This window comes from Rattus rattus, chromosome 4 (genome assembly GCF_011064425.1).
Source record: "Rattus rattus isolate New Zealand chromosome 4, Rrattus_CSIRO_v1, whole genome shotgun sequence".
In the NCBI taxonomy this organism is placed as follows: Eukaryota; Metazoa; Chordata; class Mammalia; order Rodentia; family Muridae; genus Rattus; species Rattus rattus.
Window position 1 is genome coordinate 33973868 of NC_046157.1, and position 10597 is coordinate 33984464.

Genomic DNA, 10597 nt, shown 5'->3' on the forward strand with positions numbered 1-10597 from the left:
AATGAGGGTAGGTTAGTACCCATACATTACATTTGCCTATTAAGATTGTTTTGTTTTGTTTTGTTTTGTTTTTGCAAAGGGACAGAATTAATATGGAGAACATTTCATACAATGAAGGGGCCCTCAAAACCTTTATTCAAAAGTTAGTATAAATAAACCCTTCATATAAATATCAGGCTCTGGTCTCAGGCTCTCTGTTACAAGAAACCTATGGTCACTATAAGGTCAACCAATTTGGGTCTAGATGAAAGAGAAACTTTGAAAGGTATCCTAAAAACTCAAAGCACAAAGACTCTACTCTGCATTTTAATTTTCTATTATTTTATATTACATCAGAAAATAAATTTTTTTTTTTTTATAAAGGAATGATTAAGAATGGAAACCTGTGTTAGCCGGTAGTTCTTCTTAGACCTTCAGGCAAGAGCAGTTTCCACTCTAGCTTGAGAAGACAGTCCTAAGGGCACAGTAAATAGGGCCATTCTATGGTGATGAGATGGTTTTCCCTTGTGAAAATAACCCTGCACGATATAACTGCATCAAGTCTGATCTGTGACCTTCAGTCCCTGCCCAAATGAAGAAATTGCCACACAGCATGACAATTTAGAAAAGATTGCTTGGGGCCATTCGGTTCAAGAAAGTTTTCGTTGAGCAGATCCCAAATGCTACAGTTTAGGCATGTTTGTATGGTGTGACATCTCAAAGCAAGGCAGCAAATGGAAATTTGTAATTAAGGATAGAGAAAAAAGTGTGGTGGTACGAGTCAGAATGGCCTCTATAGGCTCATATCTTTGAATGCTTGATCCCCACTTAGTGGGACTGTTAGGGAAGGATTAGGAGGTAAGGCCTTGCTGTAGGAGGTGTGTCTCTGGGGGTGGGCTTTGAGGATTGAAAAGCTCATGCCATTTCTAATTCTCCTTCCCCCCTCCACCCCCAGAGGCTCTCAGCTACTGCTCAGTGTCATGCATACATGTCTGTACTCCGCCATGCTCTCTGCTATGACGGTTACCTCTGAAACTGTAAGTCAGCCCTTCAAGAAACTGTTATCTATATGTTGCCTTGGTCATGCTATCTCAGTACATCAACAGAAATGTAAATAAGACAGAGCTGGTACCAGGGTGTGGACTCTTACTGGGATAGGTCTAACCATTCTGGGTTATTTTGTTTTTTGTTTCTTGTGGTTTGGTTTTTTTTTGTTTTTGTGTTTTTAAGAAATGGAGAAGACTTTGAGATTTGGACTAAGAAAATGGTTGAATGCAGTAAGCAGGACTTAGTGGGCTGTCATAGTAGTAATTTGGAAGGTAAGGTTCCACCCAGAATCCAGCAACTCTGAAAAGAAAAAGTCTTTTCCGAATTTCACAACAAATGACAGCTTATTCAACTGTCATTCTAGGAGTGGAACAAGCTTCAACCCAAGCACACAGCAGAACTGGGCAACAATAGCCAAGTGGATCTGGCTTTAGAGTTAGGAAGGAGTAAGAGGTTATGGAATTTTCCTGTCACTAAATAAAACTGGGAAAACCAGACATGTAGCAGGTGATTTCCAGCATGGTGGCCTGAAAAGGACATTGGATGAAGCTCTGAAGCTGAAAACTAGATTATGTTAGAGACCCCCAAAATGCTGCAAATGCTAGAGTCATGATATATCTACCAAGAATTGCTGCATACAGGGAGTAGAACTGCTCAAAAGAGTGAAGCATTTTGCTGTTAGCAAAGCTGGAAACACTGAGTCATCTAAGCCCTTTGACATCATACTTGGAGTTAAAGGATTGAGAGTTTGCCCTATTGTGTTTCAGTCCTGAATTAACAGCATTTTAGTGTGAAAAGGTTGGCTTACGTCTCAGAAAAGACTGGACTTTTAAACAGTTTTGAGACTGGAAGACTATGAAGACCTTTGAAGTTGGATTGAATGCACTTTGTACTATAATATGGTCATGTGCCTTTAGGGGTTAGGGACTGGAATGTGCTAGTTTGAATGTGCTAGTTTGAATGCGAATGGCCTTTCTGGCCTCATATAGTTGAATGCTTGGTCCCCAGTTGATAGAACCATTTAGAAAAGATTAGGAGGTGTGGCTTTGTTGGAGGAGATGTGTTTCTGGGGATGGACTTTGAGATTTCAAAAGCCCACAGCATTCCCAATTAGCTTATCTCTCATCTATCTATCTATCTATCTATCTATCTATCTATCTATCTATCTATCTATCTATCTATCTATCTATCTATCTAATCTATCTATCTATCTATCATCTATCTAATCTATCTATCTAATCTATCTATCTATCTATCATCTATTTAATCTATCTATCTATCTATCTATCTATCTATCTATTTATCTATCTATCTATCTATCTATTTCTAATGGATCAGATGCAAACTTTCAGCCACTGCTCTAACAAAATGCAGGTCTATTTACTGCTCTAATTCCTGCCAAAATGGCCACACATTCTAACACTCTGCAACTGTGAGCCCAAATTAAATGCTTTCCTTCAGGAGTTGCTTTGGTCAGGGTGTTTTGTCATGGCAATAGAAAGAGAACTAGCTAAGAAAGCAAGTCTCAGTTAAACTTCATACCTAGTATCATGACTGTCATCCTGGTTCCTTCTCTGCTGGGATGCTCCTGCTATAAGCCTCTTCTTAGGGAATGTGGACGGAATCTCTCCAGGTTGCACTGGACAGGGCTTATGTGAGAATGAGAGGTTCTGAAAGTAAAATCTTTTCTGGAGCTGGAATTGCCCTGATGCTTTACTTTTGGTGAAATGAGATCTAAATTTCTGCTTAAGGAGATGGGGCATATGTTGTCTTCCGACAGCTACTTCCTGATTGTTTTTCTATACTCCAAAATGAATCCAATATGAGGCAACAGTTTTAAAAATAGAATCTGGGCTTCACTGCATTTTACATAAAACTAACACTCTTATTGGGGAGAAAAAATAGGAATTATAAATGCATCCTTATTTTTCCATTCTACATCATCAAAAGGGATTTTATCACTGAGCATAGAAACCTTCTTTGAAGATCACATAACACATGGATAACTAAAAATTCTTGAGACACATAATAATTTTCATAACATCAAATATCCTTATTAAGGGATGAAATTGGGGTTTCCTCTGTGACAAGGCCATAGAGTAAGAGGGGGAAGTCAACCACGTTACCCAGAAAGCCAACTACATGGCCCACATTCCTTGACTATGGCCAGTAGACTGGAAATATTCCTTATAAATAAAGATTTTGGCAACTGAGAGGAGTGAAAAATGAGCAGACCTGAGTACATCAAGAATGGGCTTCATATATTATGTGGTCATTTTTTTCCACCAAATTAATGTTTGCCAGCATCCAGTAGTACCCAATGCTAACTTCCCCTGTGCCTACAGCTTCAGCTCCCAAACCAAGACTATAGGGTATATATTACAAAGGGCAGTGAGCAAGAATTGAAGGTATTTATCTTAGAACCACCAAAACGTGCGTGTTTCCCTTCCTTTAAAAACACAGAAACAATGAAAAAGAAATCTTCTGGAAGTAGCTGATCAAAAGATGGTTGTGTCTCCTACCACCATGAGGAAAAGTAGCTCCGTCAGTGACATTTTGAAAAGTCTTACCGAACCTTTGTTGTAACATCGGAAGTTGATTAGCCAGTCCTATTTGCAACTTACCTACATGCACCCTGTGGAGAGTGAGAAAACTACACTCAGTTGAAGAAACATTACACAAATGTTCGCCACGATCTCACACATGACGATCTCTCAAAGTGACAGGGAAGGAACTGTGATCCATCAGCTCTTTATTCTATGAGAATTGAGGGTAAGTAGCAATTGTGTCCTGTGGCGAACTCATATTCTAGTCCAAGACAGAGTATCTCCCATTTTCTACCTCGAAACCAGTAACATGAAAATTTTGGTTTGGTCAAGAAAAATTGCTCCTAACCGTACACCAGAGTGAAATGGATTCACTTTGATTCCTCCAATGAGCACCTAACAACAAAAACAAAAAGTAAACTAGTGAAGACCAAACCGGTGGGTGAATTTTCTAAAAATTCCTTCCTTGTGATTAGGAAGGAATGCATGTGATAATGCTTATGTATGTGGGAAAAGCTTTCTGACATTTGTATTGTAGCATTTCATACACAAGAAAGCGGGGTCCTTCAGAGCTTCAGGGACTAAGCCACTACCCAAAGACTATACATGGACTGACCCTGGGCTCCAACCTCATAGGTAGCAATGAATAGCCTAGTAAGAGCACCAGTGGAAGGGGGGAAGCCCTTGGTCCTGCCAAGACTGAACCCCAGTGAATGTGATTGTTGGGGGAGGGTGGCAATGGGGGAGGATGGGAGGGAAGCCCAAAAAAGAAGGGGAGGTGGAGGGTTAGGGGGATGTTGGCCCAGAAACCGGGAAGGGGAATAACAATCGAAATGTAAATAAGAAATACTCAAGTTAATAAAGATAAAAAAGAAGGAAAGAAAGAAAAGTGGTCCTTATTCCATTTTAAAGATTCCCTCTAACATTATAGTAGGCCTTCAAGTTGTTCTGAAATGTAGCCTTCCAGGGGGAAAGGTCCTGTATCATGCTTCCTCCACTCTGAAACACTGCACCTGCCGCCAAGTCTGGCAACCTTAGTTCGATAGCCAGTATCCACATGGCAGGAGGACAGAACCAACTCCCACATATTATTCTCTGAATTCCACAGGCACATTGTACCATCATGTTCCCCAAATAAGTACAATAAAAATATTTTGAAGATTAATGTTCAAAACAGCAATAATAATAGTCAGAATTAATAAATCTTTTACCTGGGGAGAATCAGAACTTGTGATATGCTAAGAGACATGTATTCCTATGTAGGAGGAGGAGCTATAGAGAGATAAACAAAAATTCATGGACAGATTTCCTGATTTTATTCAGTGTATAAATAATAAGGTAGGTACTTCTATTTTATGAATAGGAGCTGATACTCAGAACCAATGCAGCCAAATTATCCCTGCTGCAGATGGGTTTTCTTTCTTGTTTGTTTCTTTGTACATTCGTTCCAAGTAGCTGCCAGCCTTGGACAGAGCACCTGTACACAAGACGTCCAATGGAGCCCACCTGCAAAGGCTCACTCTCGCCTCCATGTTTTCTTGAGAAGAGAATTTTCAATAGCACACTCAAAAGATGAATTTGATCCCGTAATATTCTCTGTACTTTTAATATGAAATGGACCAGGAGCCCCGGTTTCTTCTGAACTGCTTTCTGAGATACAGTATTGTCCATTTCCCATGCAATATGTGAACGAGGATAAACACCCAGGATACTGCATACCAGGAAGCAGCTCTCTATGTTCCTCTTTATATAGTTCATTACCAGTGTGTGGAAAGCTGCAAAGAGAAACAGTGGGGTATGAAGAACTGTGGCCAGTAGCTTCCTTATCAATACCTATGTAATAAAAGCTAGAGTCTATGAGCAAGGTTTCTCAGTTTCTTAAAGGAAAACTAGATCCAAACAAAAACTGCAGAAGCTTAAGATCAGGTGTGGTTACCCAGCAAGCACAGAGAGAATATGCTTCGATTCACAACAAATAACACTCTCTAGTCTCTAAACTTACTTACCTGACAAATATAATGCCCTTACTGAGGAAGAAATCGGATCGAAATCTATAGAGTTCATGTAGCACTCTCTGTATTCTTTAGCTACTGACTCAGCCTATTTGAATTTTGTTTTTTAACATACAATTCTGAGTCAACACATAAAACAGTTAAAGCAGTCAGAGGAAGAAGGAGTGAGAATTATATAAAACAGCTTAGCAGAGGATTTCCTCCCAAAGCTCACACAGTGCTGTACAGAACTCTGTTATACAAAATACTGTATGTAGAGAGAAACTCTTATAAACATTGCCTGTCAAAAAAAAAAAATAATGGCCAGTGAGCAAAGGCAAGAAACAGGAGGTAGAACACTGGCAGGAAGAGAGAGGATTCTGGGAAATCGTGAGAGAATAATAGGAGACTCAGGGAGATTCAAGGGAAGGATGAAGGCAGTAAAGCAGCAGGTAGTGGATCTCAGGACAGAATACAGAGAGATTCAAGTGCGATGCTGAGGGGACAGGAATGAAGAAAGGTAACTAACCATGACATAGACATAGAATATTTTAATGGATTAAATAAGTTATGACCTAGTCAGGGGATAAGCCAAAGCTTTTGTCCTAGGCATTTATTAATAAATAATTAATCTCAGAGTTGTCATTCTGGGAGCCACGGCCGGGAAAGAAAAACTTGGAATTTAATTTTTTTTTTTTTTTTTTTTTTTGGTTTACAACCCTAGCTGTGCTACACACTTCCTTACACTCTTACTCACTTGACAGTATACCTCAAAGACAATGTAATCTCTGTTCTGGCCCACTACACTACAGCAAATATTGCAGTAGAATGGTCATGATGCTTATGGTTTTCTAACGCACATGAAAGCAGTTCTACACTTATATATAGTTACTTACATGTGTAATATCTTTATAATTGCTTTGTTTCATTTGAAATGAGTTCTTTTCATGGACTACAGTCTGGCCTCAAGCCATTGGATCTGACTCTTCCAGTCTCCCTAATAGTATAATTACAAGAACATGCTAGCACACATGCTCCGTAATAGCATCATGTCTTGAAAACCATGCTTGAAAACCATCTTTAATGGGTGACCGTTAAGGCGCCATCTGTACAAGAACTCTCCTCTCAATGCTCAGTGAGCATTGTGGAAGAAAGGGCAAAAAGACTGGAAGCCAGAGGTTAGGACAAGTGTAGGAAAACAGTGTCTTCTGGGCATGACAGAACAATTGCACCCATGAACTTACAGCAGCTATGGTTGCCTGCACAAATCCCACAGAAGATCTAGCCACTCAGTATTCAAGAACAGAGAAGTCAGGGCACATGAGCCTCTATGCCCAGTTGATACTGGCTAGGGAAGGGATATAGTTTTTGTTAGACATATGCTCCCCTAATAGGTTGACCATGTGTAGAAGATGGTCCCATGACCATACATATATGAGCAGCACTAATTAGATTTAATGGGTTATTTAAAATGAAAAAAAAATGAATATAAATTTGAAGGTCTAAGAGAAGTTGAAAATATGGATTGGGGGTTGGATATGATAAAAATACATTGCATACCTATATAAATGAAAATAGTATATGCTAAAATAATAAAATACAACTGCATTAATAGCAAATTTATAATAGTAGGAAAACTGACTGTGAAATAAAGAATGCTAACATACCATATGAGATCAGCACACTCGTCATTAACATTACTATATCAACAAGAATTCTTGGTAGTATAATTAATTATGAATAGACAATGACACTATTTCGATTGTTTATGTTTTATTTTGATGCCAGTGTAATTAAACATAAACTTGACCATTGGCAACCATGAATATATTAATCATATAATATGGCTAGAGTTACATTATAGTTACTACAGAGAGGATAAAACCATATAATATCAACAGTAACTTCATTTGAATTACAAAAAGGCAATTTAAATTTAATTCAGTATTTCTAGTCACCATATTGGAAGAAAATTTTAAGACTGATGATATTCAGTGCTAATAGAACTACAGGGGAAATGACTGTTCTTATGCTGCTGATGTCACTGGAAAATTAAAATCTTACCTCTGCTACCCTTATTTCAGATAATTTGTCATCATTTTATATAACTATAAAGACATTCATCACAGCTGAGTCTGCGATGGAAAACACTGGAAGTCTCAAACACAGGGGAAATGACTATATTAATCATCACATCCCTATACTATGAGATATTATGCAATGGGCACAGTCTATGATATTAAGCATTAAAACAATGAGGTAGATTTGTAGGTACTTTAAAGGAAGATATTAGAATACCAAGTTCAAAAAAAGCTATTTCAGAATTGTATCAAATTATATCCTTACGTCTTACTAAATTTTGCATACACTCTTACCTCCCACTTTAGCACAACTTTGTTTCTGACACATTCATTTGTTTTTCCCACAGAGAAGATATAAATTCCTTCACCTAGAAGGCTCGATCTTTTGACAGTCAGAGAGGCATTCCCATGGTGAATTTCACTGTGAAAGAGGGATGTCCAGTTTGCCTACCTTAGGTACTTTGCCTCCAAGTGATCCATGCTATGATAGTAACTGTGAGTGAGCATAGTGTTCTTAATTTCTCCAGTGAATTGCAACTTGAGACCCACTCTTAAAGGGCTAAGGGAGAATTACACTTCATCATATCTTCCACGAATATGTTGCTCATTATTACTAATAATTACTGAAGAAGGCTGGGAAGAATATGTCTAACATCGGAACAGAGACAAAAACGAAGAGGCTTAGTGACAGGTGCTTGTAAGGGCTTAATGTCCAGACTACCTGAGTGAACGTCCACTCAGAATAGCCTGAGGACCACATCATCAAGAAGCTCTGGATTGCTAGTCATTAGAAACAAGTCCTGACACTGTGATGGAGTACCTTCCCCTTCAGTTGAATCTCTAATTGAATCAAAGTAATGGTGAAGTTGGTGACTATCCAGACTGTAAGCGTATTAGTTTTTAACCCACTTGTCCAACAACAGAGAGAGTCTGTCTCTCTCCAAATCACTGCTGTAGTACAGGAAAGAGTAAATGTAATGGAACTCAGCTTTGATACCTCCTGTTATATTAATAGTTTTTGAAGTTAGCTAGAGCCACAAGGCCCTAAAACTGGGGGGAGGGGGATTAGTTTTACTCAGTCAATAAGCATGTGGAGCACTGAGAAGACAATTCTTGGTTCAGCATTTTGTTACCAGTCCGGAAGTTAGTCTCAGCCCAAGATGGCATGGGCCTGGAGACCAAAAAGAGAAATGAAGTAATACATTGACTTTGGCTTCAGAGTATGTATTACACTTATTACTTTTCTTCATACTGAGAGAACACCTGATCAAAAGCAACCTAAGGAAGAAGATATTTATTTGGGCACATTGTTTCGTAGGACTCAGTCCATCCTGGATAACTCTATTGTTTCTGAGTCTGAAGTGAGGCAGGACATCATACTGATAGGAGCATCTGTTGGAGGAAACAGACAAGAGGAGAGGGGACAAAAGCAAGGTACAACTCCCTAGGATTTCCATTATGACCTATTTCTGCCTGTTAATCCCTTGTCCAGTGTGATCTTCAACAGCCGTACCTTCAGCTTCAACAGAGGGACTTTATTATGCATGAGGCAAACAAAAGTAGAAGGACAAATAGCGAACAGCTAGTGGATAGAAACCACAGACAGAGAACAAAACGTCACCCATCAGATGCATGTAGCATCACGCAGAAATAACCAGAATAGTCTGAGTGAGAGAGTACAAAGTAAAGCCATCACATCACTGCTGGAATTCACCACTGAGGTTCTCTTCACTGATAAACTTCTGGCTTCCTGTTTCTACTGGAGGCACTTTTATATCGTGGGATAAACAATGGTAATGTCTGTAAGGACTAGTTTGCCTTCTATCTGTTCTTAAAGACACAATGTTTTGAATGTGTTCATCTGCTTGCTCCCTCCCTGTGATGACAGGATTTTAGAGGATGCGTACTAAAACCATGCATGAGCCTTATACAAAGAGGGTCTCCACACTCTCAGAACCCACTTTCAAAAAATACTTAAGTAGTACACTGTTAGGTCTCATATATCCAGAAATAAGCTCACACTGGATTACAGAAAGATTTCTAATAGTTAAATAAAAGTCAGCACACGTGTGAAAGCAGTTCCCATCTACCAAAAGGACTCATTTCCCTTACCTTTGGCAGAAGAGACATAGGGCTCTCTATCGACATGTACCTGTGGTTGCATATCAAAACCCATGCTGGCGTTCAGGCTCCTTCAGTCCCTAATCACAACTCCTTGTTATAAATTTGAAAATCTATACTAGCCTCTGGACCTTCCTCCGACTCAGCCAGCTGCTCATCCTCCGTATCACCCAGCCCCGCTTCCTATTCTCTCTCTTTGCTGTCTCCTTACTCTCTGTATCTCTTGTTCTCTCACTATCTCCACTGTTTTCTCCTGCTCTTCTCCCTTCTCTCTTAGACAGTCCCAGCCATGCTCAGTCTACTTCTCTTTCTCCCTGATCTGGACTCATCCAGATGACTCTGGGTATTTTTTCTCTCTTATTCACAGTAAAAACCTTCCCCTAAATCTTATTATGGAGCAGCCATTTCAGTGGTTTCTTTTCTGTACCTCCTCACATACATACATAATAATTTTCCAATATGTGTTAGAGTCCCCATCTCCTAAGTTTTCAGAACCTCTCAAAATAACACCAGTAGCCGGAAGCCAAACATTTAACATACAAACCTGTGAGAGACAATTCACATTCAAACCACAATAGGGCCACACTCACAATACCTTATAAGTCAGACAAATGAAATTTGGGGAATATTATTCCAGACTTAAATATAAAATGATAATCCTCTTGACTTATCAGATTTTTGTTGTTGTTTTATGTGAATGTAAAAAGATTAGAAAAATCAAAACAACTCAAGACAAGTAAGGATTTTTGTAATGAAAACTAAACTTCGCTATAGCATTGAAAACAGCATCCCATTCTTTGAGTAATCATAAAAAAAGAAAGTTTTTCTTTTG

The 10597-nt window shown here is 39.0% G+C and overlaps 1 protein-coding gene across 1 annotated transcript; it reads right to left on the reverse strand.

Annotated features, from left to right (window-relative positions):
• Positions 1 to 3351: 3351 nt before the first annotated feature.
• Hhla2 (HERV-H LTR-associating 2) lies at positions 3352 to 9820 on the reverse strand. The gene is given in 4 exon segments (XM_032899655.1): positions 3352 to 3916; positions 5093 to 5231; positions 5234 to 5347; positions 9757 to 9820. Coding segments are annotated over 4 exon segments (756 nt in total). The 3' UTR covers positions 3352 to 3477.
• Between the last annotated feature and the right edge of the window lie 777 nt (positions 9821 to 10597).